Source organism: Cervus elaphus, chromosome 5, assembly GCF_910594005.1.
Source record: "Cervus elaphus chromosome 5, mCerEla1.1, whole genome shotgun sequence".
NCBI lineage: Eukaryota > Metazoa > Chordata > Mammalia > Artiodactyla > Cervidae > Cervus > Cervus elaphus.
The window spans coordinates 98306149-98328420 of NC_057819.1; the positions used below are offsets into that span (position 1 = coordinate 98306149).

Here is a 22272-nt window from a genome sequence, read left to right on the forward strand (position 1 = left end):
CTGGAGATCTCGGGTCTCCAGCCTCAGATCTCCAAGCTCTTTGGCAGCCTGCAGGTCTCACCAGCCCTGCTTCACACCCCACCCCGATCGTGCCACATGCAAACCCCGTCTGAACTTGATCCATGTCTCCCACCCCGGAGCCGACATGCGGTGCAGGCACATGGCCTTTGGTACTCAGCCCAGCCCTTGCAAAGAGTCACACTCCATGCCTCAGCCCTGGCTGAGGGACCAAAGGGACTTGAGCGACTACAGCCCCTGAAGTCGGATTCTTGGCCCAACGCTGTCAGTGCCAATAACAGAAAATCCATCAGCACTCCCCAAGCCCCGAGCCAGCAGCTTCCTGCTTCCAAACCAAGTCAATTTAACATCTGACACTTGTGCCAAGAGCTCACGTCGGGAAAGGCACGATCCTTTCAGTTTTACAACCTTCACTGACAATCCCCCACCCAGGCTCGGATCTCAGCATCAGCAGGCTCCCTGCTGGTGTCCTCGGCGACTCTGCTGCAAAACCTGCCTCCCTCCCTCCTCAGCTCCCACCAGGGCTCCAAGGAGGACGGACAGCTGCAGTCCCCCACAGGCACCTGCCCTCCCTGAGACCACCACTCTGGCTGGATGGTTAAAGGACAGAGCTGTGAAGTCATAATTCCTCTTACTTTCTGGGAGCAGAATCCGGAGCACGTCTCCACAGTCACATTGGCCTGTGCCAGGGAGTTGGGGAAGGCATGTGTGATGTTCTCCGGCAGTCGGAAGCAGCCCCGGTACGTGACAGTCCTCCCTGCGGGGAAGGAAATGGGGATCTGGTGAGAAGCGGTGCCTGCCCTTCTTGGGGCCTGACCCGGGGGAAATAGCAGCTTCAGATCCTGAAATAGGTGGAATTACACTCAGGAGGAGCAGATTCCAAATCGGAGAAGGTAAACTGCCCAGACAGGCTATGGTCAAGCCAGGCTCCTGACAGAAAGCAGACTTCAGAACCTTACTCACCAGGGTCACTGACAAGGGATCACTTGGCTGAAGCTGCTGAACTCCTGACTTGCTACTCCCGCCAGCCCTCGGGGACAGTGTCCATCCTTCTTCCCTCCCTCCTTCCTTCCTTCTTTCCCTTTCTCCCTTCCTTCCACAAATCTGTTGATTTTTTTCCTTTTCTTTTCTGCCATGCTATGCAGCATGTGGAATCCTAGCTCCCGGATCAGGGATTGAACCCATGCCCCACTGCGAGTACCTCCCTGCAGCCTGGGGGGAGGCAGCATCTGGGTCACCCTTTTCACCCCACACCCAGTTCTGACCCTGACATACAGCAGGCGCCCTATACATGCTGAGAGGTAAGGATGCAGCATGAGCTGTGAGAAGTCAGTGATGTGACATGCTGCTGGCAGAACCTCAGCTGCCTCTAGACTTCAGGTGTGGCACAGGCTGTCACCCCTATTCCACACCCTTCTCCCCCGCTCCCCAGGTGAGAGTCCCAGGCCACTTAGGGCAGGAGGGCACCTTCAAGATGGAGCCACAGATGACCTGCTCTGCACCTTCCTCTGATCCCAACCTGAAGCTCAGGTCAAACAGACAAGTTTTTCTGTCTCTGGCAGGTGTTTGTTTTTTTTTTTTTTTAATCTAAAATTTCACTGATGTACATACTTCAGTGAAATTGAATCCAACTTCACAAAGAAGTTTCAATCCAGGTCTCTACCCTGGTGGACTCAAAACCTCCTTTTCTGTCCTCTGTGGACACTAAAACCTAAGGCGTGTGGCCACCAAGACCAGCAGCTTCCCCCGTGGAGACCCACTGCTGCATAGCATCGTCAACTATCTTCATCTCACCGCCATGATTCCTAGTTCCCGCTGGAGCCAGGGATTTCCTTACTTTTTTGATAGTTCAGCTTTGCATTTATAGCAACATTTGTTCAGTTTTACCCAGCACTTCCTAGGCTTCCCTGATAGCTCAGTTGGTAAAGAATCCACCTGCAATATGGGTGACTGGGGTTCGATCCCTGGGTTGGAAAGATCCCCTGGAGAAGGGAAAGGCTACCCACTCCGGTATTCTAGTCTGGAGAATTCCAGGGACTGTATAGTCCATGGGGTCACAAAGAGTCGGACACGACAGAGTGGCTTTCACTTTTACCAGCACTTCAAGGTGTTGTATAGCTAGGAAACATTCCTACTATCTGGTCCGCCCCTCTGCACTTGACAAAATAGACTGGAACCCAAAGATGGGAGGCCACACAGCATGTCTGAGAAACACCTAGACCAAGGCTCTGGGCCTCCTGATCGGTTTTTCTCTCCTACAGAGGACAAGGAAAGATGTGGTTTGGTCATGATCTCAAGCGATCTTTGGCAGACCCTAACACCTCGCCCCCTGCCACGAGCCTGTCCAGGGAAGGTGGTAGGGAAGGCAGAGCACGGTTTCCGTCCCACAGAATTTAGATGAAGGGCTGTGGACGCAGAGGTGGCAGCCAGCAGGGGCAGATAGAGCTCAGGGAGAGGCGGGCGCACTCACGCTTCCTGGAGCCGGGCTGCAGTTCCTCCACGCGGTACACGGAGAGCCGGCCCACCCCTCCGCACACGGAGCTCTTCTCCCCTTTGCACTCATGGTTACACTCCTCCGGCCCGACGCTCATCGCTGGGAGTCGGTTCCCACAGTAGCACTCAGCCCCGGCCTCCAAGCCAGCGTAGATGTAGGACCTGCAGGCAGAGTGGGGCCTGGGGTGAGTCCCAAGCCTGGCCCGGGGCACTGAGGTCTGGATCCAGGAACGGCCCCTGGGTCTGAGGCCAGGATAAGGATGAGTCCTGGAATCTCAGGACAGGAGCCCCAGGTCTCCTGACACTGAGCCCAGAGCTCTTTCCACAATCCCCTGCCATCTCGTCAGTAAACCTTGTCTTGGACAACTGAATCTGATCCGTCGAGCTCTAACCGCACTCCAACAGCCCACTGGCAGCAGAAGCACCACCTCAGGGACACAACTCCCACTCTCTGGGATTCCCTCTTAGCCTTATTTCCAGTGGAGCTGACCGTTAGGGCCCCCACTTACCGCTCAGCGCATGCATCCTGGCAGTGGGCGACGGTCATCTTTCTCAAGTCAAAAAATACAGCCCCCTTCAGTGTCCGCTCCTGGCCATCATCACTGAAGCATCCCACATAGGTGCCTGCAGGGGATGAGGGAGAACCACAGCAGAAACTCAGACACCCCGGAGAGCGGGAGGGTCCTAATCCCTGAACCCACCCTTGGCATTGCCCTTCCTGGCTATGACACTTCTCAGAGAAGCCCAGGGGACAAGGTTGTGGTCCAACCTTCCTCACAGTGCTTCTGGACACATCCAACTTGTTCCCTTCCTGCCCTCTTTCTTAGTTAACAGCCAATAGTCCCATAGACACCCTGCCAGGAGCCTGGCATCAGCCAGAATACAACTTTCTTCCACCAGCCCTCACCCACCAAGTCTAGCTGGTTTAATTGCTTCACCTGGACCCCTCTCCTCTTCATCCCTGTCCTTCCTAAGCCAGGAGAGGCCTGTCTGCGTCCATTAATGTCCTGATAGGCAGATTCTGTTGCCTCCTTGTGATCCAGAAGGAAGAAATGAGTTACGCAAAGTTTGATCTTAGCTAATATAGAGATCTTGCAAACAGGGAGAGCTAGTCCAAGAGAAAAAAACCTGCTGGGACATCCCTCATGGTCGAGGGGTTAAGACTTCGCCTTTCAATGCAGGGGAGGTGGGTTTGATCCCTGGTTGGGAGCTAAGATCCCACACATTATGCTACCAATAAATAAATAAATAAACCGAGGAAATATTGTTAACAAGTTCAATCAAGGCTGTAAAAATGGTTCACATCAAAAAAAAAAAAAAAGAAAGAAAAGAAAATATCAGCCATCGCAGGAGGGTGGAAGCCCCCATCACTGGAGGTGTATAAGCGGCATCTGTTAACATGTAAGAGGGCTGTCCTGTGTGGGAATCCTTAGGACCACAAGACCCTGAGCCCTCACCAGGTCAGGCATCTCCAGCACATCCCTGGAAGGGGACATTGAGGGGCAAGTCTCCACAAAGCAGTGACAATGTTGACCCAACGGTGCACATGTCAGTGGGAAATAGTCCTGCCCCACCACACCCCAAGACGGGGAGCTGACTCCCAGAAATGCACAGCGGAGCCTGGAGAACCTGAACGCTAACAAGTGCATTAGGTGTGTAAACATCACGTGCACCACAGCACATTAAAGGAACTATGCATCAGGAGTTTGCAAACACACCATCACACTGTCCGAGCTGTGAACACACACCCACAAGAGTTGCGCTCAGATCTGGATCAGGCACCCATGATGAAGATGCTGCCCGTCTCCGGGGAAATGTTGGCACTCAGCTCCAGGATGTCTCAAGTGGCACCTGAGCAGCACACTGTAGCCTCTGGAAGTTGGGCGTCTCCAGGAAGCACTGTGCCCAAGGCCTCCCCATAGCCAGCCAGCTCCCAAATGGCTTTGCGGGAAGGAGTGACCATCTCGTCCACCAGTCCTGGAGCTCCCAGATCAGGCGAGACTGGTGCTGACTACTCCTGCCAAGAAGCTGCCCAAAACAGCAGCTCAGGGCCACCAGCTGAGTGGTTTGAAGGAGTGAGTCTGCCAGCCCACATTCCTGGGGACGTGAATCAGGGGTGACTTTCCTGGGTATGAACAGCATGTTTAAATCTGTCTCTGACCTTGATTAAATCATTTCAACATTCTGTGCCTCAGTTTCCTCAACTGTCAAATGGATAAAGGCACCCTCCCCCTCCCCTTGCTCATTTCTCCCACCCACATCTGGTCATGTCCCTGCTCCTTCCTGCACATCCACTCTTTGCTTCCTACTCATCCTTGATGGTAAGGCTTACAGCCCTGACCACTCCAGTCTTCTGCAGCCTCTCTTTTCCCTGCACCATTACATTGAGTGTCTGAAAAACTTGCTGTCACGCAAATCCTGATCATTAAATGTTGTTAAAAATCGTGTACACCTGTGTTTCTCATCTCTGCACCATGCTCGTTGAGGGCAGGGACCACAACTTCCCCTTAGGTGATGACTCGCTGCCAAGGTCAGACGTGATGCCAACAGTGGCTCAGAGCTCCTAAAACCCACACTGACATCCTGTGAGGGTGCAAGAGGGAAAGCAGGGAGCCCAAATGCAAGGAGGCGCTGGTCCTATTGGCTACACCAATGTGCAATTCCCAGGGCCCCTGGTTAAAAAAAGGCCAGGCAAGAGAAGATGGCCAAGATGGTGGGAGACAGGACTCTCTGTCATGCCAGAAAAGGTTGAAGACCCAGAAACCTCAGAATAGAGAACTCTGGGCTTCAGTGAAAGCAAAGACCTTCAGTGTCTGTCACAGGGTCTTGCCCCCTTCCAGGCTATGACCCTCTTGAGGCCACCTTCACCAGGATGCCCACCAGCACACACATGGCCACACCCAGTGTCCATCCATGGATACAAGCTCCACTCCTCTACTCAGAGCTCCAGACACCCAGGCCCTGCAAGCTTCTCTCTCTCCATATAAATCTCAGTACTACCGAGATCAGAAAGCTTTCACCCAGGTCAGCGAGAATCAATCGTTCTCCTTAGCCTGCCTGCTTAGTAAAAGAAAACTAATATTTGAGAAATTTCTGACATGTGTTGCTCAGCAAAGACGAAATTCTATTACAGCTTTCAAGTAAACATCCCAAACACAAGCTTGGGGGTTGTTAAACATTTATCACCGCTGATGGGAAATTAACCAGGAGATTCTAAAGGTGACTGGGCTCAAGACCCCTGGAGGCTGAGACTGGCACATACACGTTTGCAGGGCGGGGCGGGAAGAAGAAGCTCTTGGGCATGGGCTGCCTCAGATTCATATCCAGGCTCTGCTCTATCTGGCTGCGTGACCTGGCATGTGCAGCCTCTGCTTCCGCATCTGTGAAGCATACGGTCCCACGGAATTCATGGGGGTGGGGGGGGTTGTGAGAATGCCATGAGCTAACATGGAAAGTTATCTAATGCAGGCGTGGCATGTAGTACAAGCTCAGGGGTGACTGTTATTGTTGCAATGTGTCATTATTAATAATAAACACTTTTAGATTACTTTACTTCCCCGAAATGCAAACCCTTCATCATTAAAATGGTGATAGCACTGCTGACATCATAAGGCTGTTTGAAGATTAAATTAAATGAGATAACAGATGTCTATCTAGGCAGAACAATGGTTGGCACACAGCAGATGCTCGGATAAGCGACAGCTATTATTATTCTCATCCTACACTGTAACCTGGGGCCGGGTATGCCGATGGCTCCGTAAATATTAGCAGAGCACATTAATAAAAGAGAAAGAAAGGGTTTCGAGCGGTCAGGGTTGGGTTCTTCAAAAACAAGGAGAGGCTAGCCAGCTCCCAGTTGGCTGGTGGGTGGAACTGACCAGTCTGGAGGAACACCCACGCCCGGCTGGCCCCGTCTCTGTTTGTAGCAAGACCCAAATACCTCCCCCCATTCGTGAGGAGGAGGTGAGTCTTTTTTCCTGGAAAAATAATGAATGGCTTTTCTAACTCCCTGACAGAGGCGGGAATGTGTAGAAAGAAAGGACTTCCCAGGGATGCACTGGGACACATTCTGAGGCGGATTTATTACTTTCGGCTGAAACGGAGGCGATGCATTATTGTCTGTGACTCTGCATCTGTTCATTTGCACATCAAAATGGACATGCCGCGAGGCTATTAACGATGGCTTCGGAGATATTGGAATGTCTTTGGAAATTACTATCAATAAAAAACAAACTGGCTATGGAGAAGTTACTATTTTTCCCCTAGTAAACTTACTGACATTTTATTCCATTATGGATGTTGTCCAAGGTATAATGAAATGCTCAGTGATTGATGGGGCCTCCTGCGGCTTCCAAGCCTTGCCGGATCCCCTTACAGGAGGATGGCGGGCTGCCCGGGGCTGCGAAGAGACGCCCTCTTTGTCTGCAGCTCCAGCAGCTGTCCCGAGGGCGGGCCTCCACCAGGGAGGCCAGCCTGGCTATGCAGGGCCCCACAGAGCCCCAAGAGAGGAAGGGGGCTCCCAGAGGGTTCTAGGGCCAGTGCCTGCCTCTCCCCACTTCCTCTGAAGATCTTCAGCTGCGTGACACCACCGCCTCTCCCAGGGCGAATTCTTCCTCCAATCCTGGGGGATGTTCAAAATACTGAATAACTGATGTGAGGCACGGACTGGTCTGAATTGTCACCATTCAACACCAGAGCTTGACTGTTCCCACTGAATTAGGCATTAACCCCTCCCTTGCCAGGTTTGGGGATCACCAGGGAGGGTCAGCCAGAGTGCAGAAGGTACTCAGAGACTCAGGACAGAAACCCTGGTGTATAATAGGTGATGGTCTGTCGTGTTTGGATCTCACCACTGCCTTCAGCTTTCACTACAGCCTCTTCCATCGCCTCTTTAAATGATGACCTAAAGAGTGCCCGCTGGTTCTCCAGGACGTAGATATTCTACACACGGGGCTGTAACCAGGTCACCCCGGGTGCTCCCCTCTCCTGGCCAGTCACCCTGAAGCCAGGTTACTAAGAACTTGTCACTTCTGTGTAACGAGCCCCAAGCCTTTTGCATGTGCCTCTCTGACGCCTCAGTCATGCTAGGTAGTAATCATCTAGATGCATATCTGACTCCACCACTACAGACGGAGCTCCTCAAGTGTAAAGTGAATAGCACACATGGAGACTCATATGTGCTAAGTGTGGACTGAGAAAAATAAAAAGAGGAATCATGGCTAATTTGCCAAGGTCCTAGAGTCAATAACTGGCAATACCAAGAGACAAATCCAGGTCTGTTTTCAAAATCCATGCTCTTTCCATGCCTTCTTTATAAGAAATCCATGGTGACTTTGGTCAGTTCTTTATACCTTAGTATAAATGAGCTACACTGGCATCACCTTGATAGAGACTCTGCTTCTTGATGTGTTGGGAGGAGTTTATAGAAATTATAACTATATGAAATGAGTTACAGAAGTGGTTCCTCGACTCTCCCTCATTCTTACATGGAAGCCTTGCTGAGGAATCCCACACAAGGGCTATGACCTAGAGGATTTCAGAGGACACTTCCTTCTATGGAAGTTTCTTCTATAGAAGGCATAGTCCTGCAGTCTTCACTGTATCGGGCCACCATCTTCTTCTACATCCTGCCACTGAGGATTCAAAGCTCCAACCATACTTCTTACACTCAGGAGAGCACTTTTCCAGCGATTTGTACAGGATCAAATAAGGTGGTGACAGAGATGCTGAGACACTGTCTGAGATCAGTCACCACCCAACAACGGCTCTGACACTCCCTGGGTGCTCCCTTCACACAGGCTCAGTCTCTAGGCCCCGCACAGTCTGGATAACTCGGTGCTAAGAGCTCCAAGCTGGAGCCAGGCTGACCCCATGATGGAGTCCCAGTGGTGTGACTCCAGCAGTTCTGGTCAGTGCCCTGCCCGTGTCCCCCCAGCCTTGCTGTCTCCAGGCTGCACCCTAAGATGCAGGTTCTACCCTCATTCCAAGTCCCCATCTGCTCCATAACATACCCTGTACTGGCCACCTCCTCCCCTGTCTCACTTCCCACTCCCTACCAGTGTTCCTGGGGTCATATCCAAAACAAACCATGTCCATGTGAATCCTAGTTTCAGGGTTTGCTTCCAAGGAGCCAAAACTAAGAGAATGATCTTGGAGAATTTACTTAACAATCTCCATGCCTCTTCACCTGCAAAACTGAGTTATAATAATAGTGCATGCATGCTAAGTCGCTTCAGTCATGTCCGACTCTTTGTGACCTTATGGCCCATAGCCTGCCAGGCTCCTCTGTCTATGGGATTCTTCAAGCAAGAATACTGAAGTGGATTGCCATGCTCTCTAGGGGATCTTCCCAACCCAGGGATTAAACCTGTGTCTCTTACATCTCCTGCATTGGCAGGTAGCTTTTTACTACTAGCACCACCTGGGAAGCCCCATAACAATAATAATAGCACCTGTAAATACAACACTTACAGGTGTGCGGTCACTGCTACACAAGTCAGCTATTGTTATTAAATAATAATAATAATTCCTGACTGCCAGTGCATACAATAGGCCCCCTAGTCCAGTGGTCCTCAGCCTCAGTGCACATGCAAGCCACCTGGAGACCATGCTGCCCCAGACTGCAGCCTGCAGTTCTGCAGCCCTCGCCCCAGAGTTCGAGACTTGGGGAGTCCAAGAGAACCTGAGAACCTGCATTTGCAACAAGCTACTGGGTGGTGCTGGGTTGCGGCCTGGGATCCCACTTACCGAACTGCTGCTGTACATTATCACATTTAATCCTCACCACAACCCTGGGGCAGGTATCTCGACCTCCATTTCCAAGGGACAGAGAAATTAAGAGACGTGGTCACCCAGTAAGTTTGGGGAATGAGCCAGAATTTAAGCTCAGGTCTGTCTCAGCTCTAAGATGCTTACACATCTCAACCCCCAGCCACATGCAGTCCAGCTAGGGAGTGAGCAAAACTCCCAAGGGCTTCTCCTCCCAGGCCCCTCCCGTCTGTGGTGGGGCTGGGGAAAGCAGGCTGTGGGAAGGCCATGGGCCTTCGGTTCCCACTTCTCAGGCTGCAGCCAGGGCCAGGGAGAGCGGACACCAGTCCTGTGCCCCCAAATGGGGCTCCCAGGAAGAGCTCTCATATGTGTAAGGGGACCCAGGCTAAGCACCTACCTCGGCTGCTGGTGGCTGGCTGGGGGGCCTCGGGGCTCAGCGCGGGTGGGCCCGGGGGGTCCCCCATGAAGTGGTGGAACCAGCGACGCCGCAGCTGGCGCAGCTCCGAGTTGCGGCTGCGGAGCCAGCGGGGGCCGGGCCGAGGCCGGGCCAGGGGGCCCCGCAGCATGTCCACGCCGAGCAGCAGCTCCGGGCTGACCCGGGCGTCGTGCAGGGCTCGGCTGTCCAATAGGCCCACGCCCAGCGCCACAGCGGCCACAGGCAGGGCCTGCAGCGGGCCAGGGGCCCGGGGGCCCGGCGGGAGGCCCACGCGGGCCCGCTGCAGCAGCAGCAGGCTGCCGGTCATCAGGTAGGCGGCAGTGAGGAAGAAGAGCAGGAACTGCGTCCGGCGGAGAAACTTCTGGAGTCGGAAGAAAGGTTTGGCCATGCCCCTGGGCGGCAGGGCTCCCAGCTGGAGCCCGGGGACGGCTCCTAGCACCCAGGCGGGAAGGAGGCCGGAGCCTCCGGAGGTGTCATCCCTGCATGCCAGCACCGGCCTGTTCTCTCCTGGGGCTACTGCTCCTCCTGCCCTGTTTCCAGCAGGTGCTCAGATAGCACCATTGCTGAGCTCCGGCCCTGGGCCCTGCAGCTGCAGCTTCTGCCCAAGTGTCAGGAACTTCGCCATCCCTGGGTTCTAGCGACCTTCATGTCCTGGCTCCGAAACCTGGAAAAGAGAAAGGGCGCTTAGAGGCGATGGGAGGGTCCACCTCTCCCACTGCCCCAGGGTCAGGAGCCCCACGCCTCTGTGTTCTGTCAGCCAAAGGGGCTGGCTATGCTGCAGAAACGAGGGACAGAGAGCCTGGTTCCAACACCAGCTCTGCTGCAGGACGACTATGTGACAGCAGGTGGGCTATTTCAGTTCACGGGGCCTCAGTCTCCTCATCTGTAAAATGGAACTAACGCTCTACCCTGGAGCAATAGGACAATCCACTGATGACAACAGGAAGGAGGAAAAACAGCAGCAGTGACCTTGTATGAATCCTTAAGCTATATGCCAGGCTTTGAGTTAGACACTTTATGTATCATCTCATTTAATCCTCACTCCAACCCAGAGAGAGATACATACAGCTTTACCCCCATTTTACAGATGAGGAAACTGTGGCAAAGGGAGACTAAGTAAATTTCCCAAAGTCACACAACTGGGGAGAAGAGGAGCCAAGGTTTGGAACAGCGTGAATTCAGAGCCTGAACTGTGAACCCCCACGTGGCCCAGCCTGTAATGAGACCCTACTACCTATAGGTGCACTCAGGCCAGGGCATGAGTATACAGCAGGTGCTCGATGCACGTGTGTACTGGGGCTGCAAACTGTCTTTTGGAAATGCTTCTACAGAGGTGGGTTGGTTTTAACCCAGGAGAGGGTACAGAGGAGGGGGTGGGCTTGCATAGTCTTCCTTGCTTCCTGAAGGGAGGACAGCAGAGCAGGAGAGCCCCCGGGGCCATGCACCTGTCAGCAGAGGCTGGATTCCTGGTGTAGAGAAGCAAGGAGGCTCTCGGAGCAGCCTTCCCAGGGTGCCCCTCTGCTCCCCAGGACTCAGCTCTCACACTGGGCTTTGGTTGCCTTTGACGGCGCCTCTGAAGTGCACTGTCGGGGGTTGGCAAAGGGGCCCGCAGCTGCTGCGAGCTGGGCTGCTGGATAAGGACAGCCCAGAACACAAGGACAGGCTTGTCCCGGGGTGAAAGGCTCCGAGGAGCGTGACTAAGCCGCTGCCTGTAACTAACAGGCCCGGGACCCCCGCCAGGACCCCGCGGCCCCTCAATGGCTGCTCTGTGCCCTGGGGACAGTAGCCGGGTGTGAGAGGAAAGACAACGTTTGGGCTCTTGTGGCCTGGCATTCCAGGGTCTGGGAGGGGGTGGTGTCAGACCAGCATGACCCTTTCTGATTCAATGCCGAGAGCCGCCAGTTTCTGAGGCTTCTGGGGAGGGTAGGATCTGAGAATTAGGGGGGTCCAGTGGGTCTTTTAGGCTGGGGCAGGGGTGGCAGGGTAGGGAGTCAGCAAATGAAGGTGGAATTAAATGCTGAGTCTGGGAGCCATTTCAGACGGGTCTCTTTTATTTTCTCTGTTAGCTGGTGTGTGCCAGGCCCACCCCAGCTAGCCTCGTCAGATTTGTAAAACCACAGAGAAAATCCCAAGAAATCCGGATTGATCCCCCTGCCTCCAGCTTTGGCCCCTCCAATCCATCCTCTGCAAGGCTGCCAAGGTGATCCTCCTAACACGCAAATCTGATCACGGCGCTCCCCTGCTTAAAACCCCTTTCAATAGCTCCCTGTGGCTTTGGGATAAACTCCAAGCTCCTTAGCATGACATACAAGGCCCCTTCCTGATCCAGCCCAAGCAGCTCGTCTCTTGCTGGGCCCTTCCCTTCTGCTTCTTCATCGCATGCACATGTGTGTGTAAACACACACACACAGACACACACACACACACACACACACCCCATGGCCCAGAAAAACAACCACAGCACGTCTGCCCTGGTGCCTTTGCACATACTTCACTTGATGTCTTTTCCTCCCTCTTTGCCTGGTGAATCCCTCTGTATCTCCAAGAATCAGCCCAGGTGTCACTTCCTCTGAGAAGCTCTCCTTGACCACCACCCACCCACTGGTATAGATTTCTCTGTCTCCCCATGCTGACCCTCATCCCAGCATTTGCCATCCTGGGATGATTTTAATTGTCCTTGTATTTGTCAACCATCCTTGCAGGACTGCAACTGACTCCAGGCTGGAGGTCATATACTATGTATGCATTTTGGTAACCCCAGCTCACAACATGAGTCCCAGCAGAATAGATGCTCAGCCCTCTCTGTGTCTGAATACATTTTCTAAATGGATGAGAAGATACACTGATAGGTGGATCCTGATATCAGAAACCTGCTTCTGTGGGGGTCTTGTTGTTCAGTCGCTCAGTCCTGTCTGACTCTTTGTGACCCCATGACCTACAGCACTCCAGGCTTCCCTGTCCTTCACCATCTCCCAGTGTTTGCTCAAACTCATGTCCATTGAGTCAGTGATGCCATCCAACCATCTCATCCTGTCGCCCCCTTCTTCTCCTGCCCTTAATCTTTCCCAGCATCAGGGTCTTTTCCAATGTTGGCTCTTCTCATCAGGTGGCCAAAGTATTGGAGCTGCAGCTCCAGCATCAGTCCTTCCAATGAATATTCAGGGTTGATTTCCTTAGGACTGACTGGTTTAATCTCCTTGCTGTCCAAGGGATTCTCAAGAGTCTTCTCCAGCACCACAGTGGATGATCTTAGGGCAATGAAATCTCAAATTCTGCTTATCTAGAGCTGTGGGGGCCTCCCTAGAAAGGTGGGAGACAAAGCGATACCTGAGCATGAAGGACACAGCTTCACCAGTTCAGGCCTTAGAGACACGTGGAAGTTAACACAGGTGCTGAGCTTTACATGTGATCTTTCCTGTGTCGTCATTTTAAGAAAAGGGGCTTCCAAATCTGCTTGCCAAAGGCTTCTGGTTACAAGATTGAGATTCTATCAGTGAAAAATCCTATAAAACTAAAATAAAAGGGGAGTGTGGACCCCTGTTGTGGGAAGAAAGGTTCTGATGAGATGGAGCCAAAAGGTGGGCAATGGATCAACAGTTCAGAATTTTGAAGGCAAGATGCAGCCTGAATTCCATATACGTTTGTATAGAGGAGCTGCGAACATGCTACAAAGGGTACAGCGGGGTGAGGTGTGGTCAACGCTGATCATTCCGGAATTGAGTGATCACACCTGGGTTCGCCAAGGCACCTGCCCCCCCACCAAGTTCTCTCTGGAGCCACCCCTTCCCACGGGGGCCCTCCCCTAGTCTGGGGAGATGGACAGTGGGCAAGGGGGCAGGGGACAGCTGCTTTCAGGCCAGAGCTCCATGACCCCTGCTTCTGATAAGACGATACGACGGGCTGCCACTCTGAACTTTCCACATTGCAAAGCTGATTCCCAGCCCAGAATACCTGCCGCTGCCTGGATGGGGGTGGGGAGTGGGGCCCTGTAAACCCACAGTATTAGCAACCTGTCCCCTGGCCCAGGTTTCTGCTCTGCAATCATCCCCCACTCTCTGCCATGTTCACCTCCCCCCCGCCAGGGCACAGACGACACCTGATTTACCATCACATCCCCAGATCCTAGCATGCAGCCCGCAGGACAGTGCCTGTAAATGTCTGTTGAGTGACTGTATGGGAAAAAGGCCTGGAGGGTGGGGGGAGGGGTGCTGAGTCAAGTGCAGCATCTACACAAGGACTCAGAGCCAAGCCACAAGGCAGCTGAAGGACAGAAGCAGCCACCACCTGGGAAGGGGGGCTATATCTAGCCACTGCCCATCAGCTGTGCCCACTGCACCCCAAAGCCAGGAGGCCCTCCATGAGAGCAAATCTGCCTTGAGCAAGTCACCGAACAGGTGGCACCTCGGGCTTCCCATCTGTGGAATGGGGGTTAAGCATTGTCATGGGGCCGAATGACAGAGGAAACCTCTTACCTACAGCCAGTGGCAAAGGAAGCAAACTTGGAAGCTCCCTGGAGGAGAGGCCTGCAGCAGTGAGCTGTGGGGGACATCAGCCACCCTCACCTCCAGTGAGCTTCCAACTCCCTGCGGTGGGACCAGTATACCGTTCTTACCTGCAGCTGCCTCCGTGCTAAGATAGGTGTTAACAACTGCCTGCTATTTCTTTCTTTTTGAATACTTATTTATTTGCCAAGCCACAAGGCACGTGGGGTCTTAGCTCGCCACTAAGAGATTGAACCTGTTCTCCTTGTACTGGAAGTGTGGAGTCTTAACGACTGGACTGCCAGAGAAGTCCATGCTTGCTTTTTCAATGCTGAAGAATCTGCCTGCAATGCAGGAGACCTGGGTTTAATCTCTGGGTCAGGAAGATCCCCTGGAGAAGGAAATGGCAACCCACTCCAGTATTCTTGCCTGGAGAATCCCATGAACAGAGGAGCCTGGCAGCTGCAGTCCATGGGATCGCAAAGAATCAGACACAATGAAGCGATTAACACTCCCATCCCTCTTTTACAGCGTTTAGTAATTAGGCTACACTGGATTGTGTGTTTCACCTGCACCATCTTATTTACTCGATATCTCCCATCAAGGGGGATAACCTGATCACCCCCATTTAAGAGCCTGGGTCTCTAAAGCTCAGCTGGTCAAGGCCAGACAAACTAGGGCCAGGATTCAGACCCCAGCTCCCTGCTCCCAGAGCCCACCGTGTCCACTCAGCTGCCTGCCTCTCTCCCCACCCCAGCTCCAAAGGAGGCAAGATGAAATCCTGAAAGCGGGTTGGTATGCCTCCATCAGATCTCTTTGAAAACATGCCAGGATGAAGCTCCCAGACATGGTGCCACCCACAGAGCACCCCCCTCCCAGCCAGCCCAACGCTGCCATGTGGTGACAGTCCCAGCCTCCTGACCCCGCCCCTTCTCTGCAGGTCTGGGCCATTTTTCCCCAAGGCACGCGTCCCATGTGACACCTCCCATCTGGGAACCATGCAAAGTGCTTCAGGGGAATGGTAGGGGGGCAGGGGCCCCCCCACCCCTGCCTGAGACTCCAGGCTTCTCGGGAAGGAGGGGGCGCCAAGGAGGCAGAGAGCCTCAGGCTGGACAAGGTGGACACCAGATGCCCTGCCTGGAGGTCTGCCAGAGGCCCAAGAGCAACCCCAGAGGAGACCAGGGCCCAGGGAGGGAGACCCTCAGCTTCTTCCGAGGAATGAGAAGAGAGCACTGGGACAGGGAGGCTTCTGGGGGGGTCTCTGGGCGGGAGCAGGAGCCTAGCACAGGTGGGGACACAGATAACCTGAGCTGTTACTTTGTTGTCATCTGGACCCCAGGTGGCAGCCATAGCTCAGTTTGAAGCGGGGTGGGGGGGGCGTTGGGCAGATGGCACCAGGCTGAGGTTTCCGAGGGACTGAACAAGTGAGCATTGGCGACAGCCGGGAGAGGAGAGAAGGCAGCCACAGGGGACTGCGGGCTGCAGAAAGAGCTCAGAGAGGGCCCAGGCCCGACCAGTAGCCACTGGGGTTCAGTCACGTGACTCTACCATTCCCCACCACTGCCCCCACCAGAGAGGACAGATGGGGAAGGAGAGAACACCGGTAGCCTTAGGAACGCCACGGCCACTGCCGTGTGGGCTGTAACCATCTGGGGATCCAGAGCTGTGCGCTCTTAGCTGGGTGAGCCCCAAACACAAAAAACAGGAACCCACGTGTTGCTCCCGCAGACAAGGAGATGGGCATTCGTGGTCCAGCGGCTCAGAGCCCCAGCCTCCATGATTGGTAGGAGGGTGTCTCAGCCTCTAAACTTCAGCAAAGCCCCACTGAGAGCCTCCAGCTGGGCTCGGCGCTATGAATTAGCCACCCTCTCCCCGCCCCATTTCTTCCCACCCTCAGTCCCTGCCACTGCCCTGCCCAGGCTCAATGCCTGTCATCTGGACGCTGTCCCCCTCTCCCAGAGGCTGCCCTCTCCTAGAAGCCTCACAAAGAGATCTTTCTAATACCAAGAACTAGCAAAGCTCCAGGCTTCAATGGCTCTCCAGGACTCAGATGACCGAGTTCAAGCCCCTCAGCCTGGTATTCACTGGCCCTTCCTGGGTCAATCTCCCAGCAAATTCCTTTCAACATTCCTTCCAGAACTTGATGCCCCACTGGCCAGCATGCGATGCTTCAAGCCCGCTCACACTTACTCTTCTGTCGGCCTGGAATGCTAATGGGTGCCCTGTCTTGTGGCTCAGAAATGCTTTGCGGCCACCAAATCAGCTCCAATGCCACCTCCTCCATGAAGCCTTCCTGGTCCCCAGAGCAGAGCTGCTCCCAGAGCTCAACGGGGAGGCTGGATGCTCAGGTGACGTGTCCTGCCTTGAGTCCCAGGTACACTGCCCACTTCTCCTCCCAGCCTATGGGCCCCTCATAGACACAGGCAGTGTCTGTGGGGTACAGGGCAGACCCCAGAAATCTGTCCCCATGGGTCACCCTCCCCCAGTGCTCAGGGCCATACTGCCCTCACCCCCAGGTCCCAAGGCTCTGGGTCTTGGAGGCTCAGAAAGAGAACAAAGAACCCACTAAACAGAGATCTGCTGGGCCCTGGGATGGGACAAGGTTTGGGAAATGGGAATGCGGTGGGGTCCCTGCCTTTGAAGAGGCAAATATTTTGATCTTCTGAACTTCAGAACTTAAGGGAAAAGTTCCAAATTAAGAAGTGGTGCTTAAAAGGTATAAAACATAATACTAAGGTCAAAACTCCAGTCAAAGCAAAGGAGGTGGGGGGAGGGGGGATTCTTCCAGTAAACTCAGTGCTCTGGATTGGGAAGATCCCCTGGAGATGGGAAGGGTTCAGATAAAAAAGACTAAATCTGTATGTACCACATTAGAGACGGCAAGGTACTCTCACACACTCTCAAGTGTGCTGAAAGAATCAACAGATCATCAAATGAATGAATGATCTTCCCATAAACTTGTGAAGTCAAAATCATTACCATCTCTATCATGGACAGGCAGAATCTGAGACAGAGAGGCCAAATTAACTTGACCAAAGACAAACAGTTATTGCTAGACTGAACTCAAGTTTTCAGATTCCAGGTTTGTGATATCATTTACCATATCATGTGGCCTTCATCCATTCAACTCCATCCATTCTTCCAGACACTCAGCTAGGGGCAAGGGCTGCAAAGAAAGAGAGAACACCTCCATGGGGGGTGGCATCTCCCCTTTTTAGTTGGTTGGTCTGGAGCCCAACCCACTCTTCCAAGAGCCAAGTACAGACTCTTTTAGGTTATCTCTGGGCCACTTCTTTGGTAGAACCCTATTTTGTTCATGTGCTTGGATGTTTCTTCCACTGAGTGGCAAACTCTTGAGGGTTGTCCAAACCTCACTGAGTGATTTGGATAAATCTGGGCAAGTGGGTAGAGCACCCAGCCAAAGTTAGCCTCACCCTCCTCTAGGTCTATGCCTGAAGTCACTGGGATGGTGGACTTATGCTAGGGGGGACCACCTTGGACCCTCCTGTCCTCAGAACCCTCCTGACCCCATCATGAGTTTTCAGCAGTAAGAGACAGAGAACTGAAGTGGAGAAGGAAAGCTTTAATAGCTACCAAGAGGCTCGCAGTATTTGAAGCCGCACATGGTTAATCCGGCCCATTCTTCCAACCACTCTCACATCCACCCTAGGAAATACAGTTCCTCCCTAACTATGTTCTCCAAAAGAGCCACCCTTCCAACAACTTTCCAGGTGACATGTCTACATGTGTGTTGTGCTCAGTCATGTCCGATTCTTTGTGACCCCAAAGACTGCAGCCTGCCAGGTTTTTCTGTCCATGAAATTTTCCAGGCAAGAATACTGGAGTGGTTTGCCATTTCCATCTCCAAGGGATCGTCCTGACCCAAGAATCAAATCCAGTGTCTCTAGTGTCTCCTGCATTGGCAGGCAGGTTCTTTACCGCTCCACCACCTGATATGTCCACATGCTGATTATTAAAGCTGAGAGGAGGAGAGATTTAAAGCAGCAGAGTGAAAAGAAGCCCAGGGAGAAGATAGTCCAAGGCCACGTTCCAGCTCTCACTCCCCAATGAGAGGGGCCTGCCTCCAGCCCAGTTCTGCCCCTGCTGGTGGGTCTGATCATCACTCACATCCTATGGGTAAAGGTCTAAACACCAAGCTGTATTTCTGCTTTGTAAATAAGATCATCTATAGACACAGAGAACAAACTTACGGACACCAAGTGGGGAAGCAAGGTGAGATGAATTGGGAGATTGGGATGGACGTATAGACATGACTGATACTACATATACAACAGATAACTAATGAAAACCTACTGTAGAGCTCCAGGGACTCTGCTCCGCACTCTGTAGTGACCGAAATGGGAAGGAAATCCAGAACAGGGGGGAGATATATGTACAGCTGATTCACTTTACTGTACAGCAGAACTAACACGATATTGTAAAGCAACCATACTCCAGTAAAAACTGATTGAAAAATTAAAAAATAAACACGGAACTGCCCCCAGACTCCTTTGCCCTGGCCTCAGTGACGCTCCAGATGGAGAATCCAGGGGACTGGCCTCACCAAGACTGACTGGGGTCTGAGCCGGATGGGAGCACAAGCCAGGTGTGTCTATAGAGAAACACACCTTCCCAAGAAGCACTGCTCAGACACAGTTCGGTCCCAGCCTGGAGGCTCCGGGCTGCCTGTTGAAGCAGACTGAACAGGAAAGCAGCTCTGCAACTCACTCCCCAGTGCTCCGAGGGCTCAGGCCTTAGCAGCCCACTAGTGGTCCACAACATCCACTTCCGCCTGACTAGGCAGACAGGAGGGGAGGGGCAGGGGGCCGCCATCTGCTCAATCCAGGCATCTCTTCACTTCTAGCCAGACATGCTGTAGGGCACAGGGCAACACCCCACAGCGCTCCAAGTGAAACAAGGGAACCCCTCGCCCCAAAACAAAGCACTCTTCCAGAGGAGCTGTGGAAATGGTCATGCTGAAGACTGGAGGATGCTGCGGCAGGGGAGGGCCAGGGGGCTTGTCTGCGAGGAAGATGAGGGCTGCCAGGCTAACCTCACCAGCCCAGCTGTGGGCCAAGCTTCCTTTAGCGAGTGTGCACAGGAGATGAACACAGCTGCTCTTCCCCCATGGAACCACTGGGCTCTGGGGGCAACCAATGGGCCCAGGGGGCATCATCTCCAAGGGACTTGTGAGGCCAGAGCCAAGTGTATGGGGAGGGTGGGGGCGGTGAGGGGAATACTGGAGAGAACCTCCCCCCACCTTGCCCTCTCTCTAGCACTTGCAACCGCCAGGTCGAGGTTGCTGCAGGCAGAGCGCAGCAAGCCAGCCCTCTGCTGCCTGTATTCCCGTTTCCACCAGCCCTCACTTCCTGTGCCTGAAAACCTAGGCGATTCAGAGGAGAAAAAGAAAAAGTCACCTCCTCTCCCCATCTCCTGATTCCAACCATGGCGTTCCTACATGGGATAAGTCAAGCGCTCCATAAACTGAAGCCCGCCCTTCCAGCGACAAGAGAGACGACAGCGTCTAATGTTGTTAGAAAAGTGCAGTGGAGTTCCGAGTCTGTCCATCTTGGGTGCCGCTGGGGACCAGGCGAGTGTGGGCAGCAGCGGGATCCCAGGGCAGGGCTGTGCGGCTGGAACCCTCGCGTCCAGCTTTCCCAGTGCTCAGAGAAGGGTCAGAGGTCTCCCTCCCCGCCCCTGCCTCCCCACTTGGCGAGCCGGCACCGAGCAGGCATCATTCCTGGGCACAGATGCTCCGGGAAAACAGACACCCGGGAGGTTATCGGGGCAGAGGACCCCCCGGAGGCTTCTCATGAGAGACGAAAAACCGCAATTAGCAGCCTCCAGTCATGAATCTCCTTCTACACTTAGGAAGATGCAAAAGCTCTACTTAGGGTAATTTTCCGGACAAAATACATACGTTTCGCCTTTGTCCATGCCTCCGTTCAAGTTCACCAAGAGACGGAGAAAAACCTCCGCTGACCGCAAACCTGGCGTGCTAGCAGAACGAGAGAGAGCTGCCGCTAGGTAAACGTCTCCTCTTAGAAAAGGCAGTGCGCACCCCAAATCCTGTCCTCACCCCTTCCCCGGGCCCGGATCCAAGGCTCCATCCCGGAAAACGGACAGTCTCTGAGGGTTCCAAGGTGGGTACGCGGCTTGGGAAACTGCCTTGAGCACCCCCGCCCCATCCCGCTCTTCCGAAACCTCCCTCCACCCAAGCTCACACACTCCCGGGCGAAGCCGCCCCGGCCCCGCGAGAGGCACCCCCGCCAGCGCGCCCCGAGCCGGAGCAGGTGCAGCCCCGCCGCGATCCCGGCCACGTCTACACAAACTTGTTGGCCCGCGGCTGGGGGAAGCCTGCCCGCCGCCCGCGCAGGGGTCCCGGCTGGACCACCCGGAGACCGCACTCACCCACGCGATCGCTGCCGGCTGGGGCGCCCGCTCCCCGCCTCCCTGGGGCGCTGAGCCCGCAGCCCCGCAGTGCCCAGAGCCTAGGCGCCCCCGGCGCCCGCACGCCCCCGGGTGGCCCGCGGCGAGGAGCGGCCCAATGCGCCCCGGGCACAGGGCGCCGCCGCCTGGCTCCCTGGGCTGCGGACGTCCGGGCTGAGCCGCGGCGGCTGAGCGAGCGGGCGCCGAGCGGGCAGCGGGGCGAGCGGGCGAGCGGGCGCCCGGCTCTGCACATGCTCACTCGCGCGGCCCGGGGACAGCGGCCGGCCGCCGCCGGGTCCTAGAGGCGACCGTCCTCCCGCCGCCCGTGGGAGGGGTCGCCCAGGTCCTGGGGACCAGCCCACCCGGCGCAGCCACGCTCGCTGCTGGGAAGCAGAGTCGCCGGCACCCAGTCCCATCCACACACTCCCATACACACACATACAGCCTCCCTTGCTGTAATACACACCAGGCTAATGCATTAGCGCTCACACCAACACACCTCTACATGAACACACTGGGCACTGCCACATAGAGGAACAGGCTCCCACACTCGCCCAGACACACGGGGACACACGTGATGCAAACACACTGAACCACTGCTTCACAGACACTCTGACACCCACACTCACACACAACACACACACACACACACACACACACACACACACACACAGAGGGCTCTCTCCTGGGACACTGACAGCCACCCAGTTTGTAGCACTCTGATACCAACCCGCAGAGGCAGACAGACACACGTTGGATCACTGTCCCAACGCAGAGCTAGACACTAACACTCACATCCTTATGCACGCACACACACACACACATACACATGCACTCTGAGACCCACAGATCGCTACCCCACAGACAAATACACCGACACCATCTCCCATGCCCACACACTCAGGGCTCTACCGCCAACCACTGCACTGCCCCACACAGACCTACAGTGCCAGACCCACACCAAGGTGTAGTGATCCGTCCACACACCGGAGTCCACTGACACACACACTGCTGTGTAGAGAGTCCTACTGGCCATTGGCCCACAGACTCCCTGAGGTGGATAGGGGCTGATACAGACACACAGGTATACAACCACGCTGCTACACACCCATCCCCTTTTTAAAATAAGGACTGGGTCCAACCTCCAGGATGCTCCCTCCACGCCCCACTCCTGCTCCTCAGAAGTCCCCAGGCCACCGTGCTGCCCCTGACCTGCCGGGCACATCCTTGGCCGTGTCTCACCTGGGGCTGGCTGCTGAGACGCTCCGATGACTGGGGACCGGCAGAGGCTGCGGGAACAGGTGGCGCCGGCTTGGCTCTAAGCGGGTCCTTCTGAAAGGGAGTCGCATGCCTCCGACTCCCACTAGGGGCGGCGCTGCTTGGCAAGGCTGGGAGGAGCCGTTTTCAACAGGTGGAGGGCAGGCGGGAGAGGATTAGCCTGGGGACCAGTGGGAGCCCCGCTTTATGTAGCTCAGTCAAGTGGTACCCAGAGGGGAAAGGGAGGCACTTGGGTTAGCCTGGCTAGTCAGGCCAGGTGCGGGAATTAGGAGAGTGAGACCCCTCCCTGGGACGAAGGTGAGGAGTGCTGGGGCCCGGGAGGACCTGGAGGAGGGAACAGGGAGTGAGGGGTGGTGCTTACAGGAAAGC

General features: G+C 54.6%; 1 protein-coding gene across 3 annotated transcripts in view; it reads right to left on the bottom strand.

Moving 5' to 3' along the window:
- The window catches only part of WSCD1 (WSC domain containing 1), a 46915-nt gene extending 24978 nt beyond the window's left edge, over positions 1 to 21937 (bottom strand). The window contains exons 1-6 of one of the 3 annotated variants that reach the window (XM_043903487.1): positions 20608 to 20799; positions 20117 to 20194; positions 9677 to 10379; positions 3021 to 3135; positions 2489 to 2673; positions 654 to 775 (exon numbers count right to left, since the gene is read on the bottom strand). In XM_043903487.1, coding sequence (XP_043759422.1) covers positions 654 to 775; positions 2489 to 2673; positions 3021 to 3135; positions 9677 to 10103 — 849 coding nt within the window. In that variant the 5' untranslated portion in view covers positions 10104 to 10379; positions 20117 to 20194; positions 20608 to 20799. Of the gene's footprint in view, positions 1 to 653; positions 776 to 2488; positions 2674 to 3020; positions 3136 to 9676; positions 10380 to 20116; positions 20195 to 20607; positions 20800 to 21867 lie in introns of those variants that run through there. The other 2 variants (XM_043903488.1, XM_043903486.1) reach the window with 2 other exon arrangements.
- Positions 21938 to 22272: the final 335 nt, after the last annotated feature.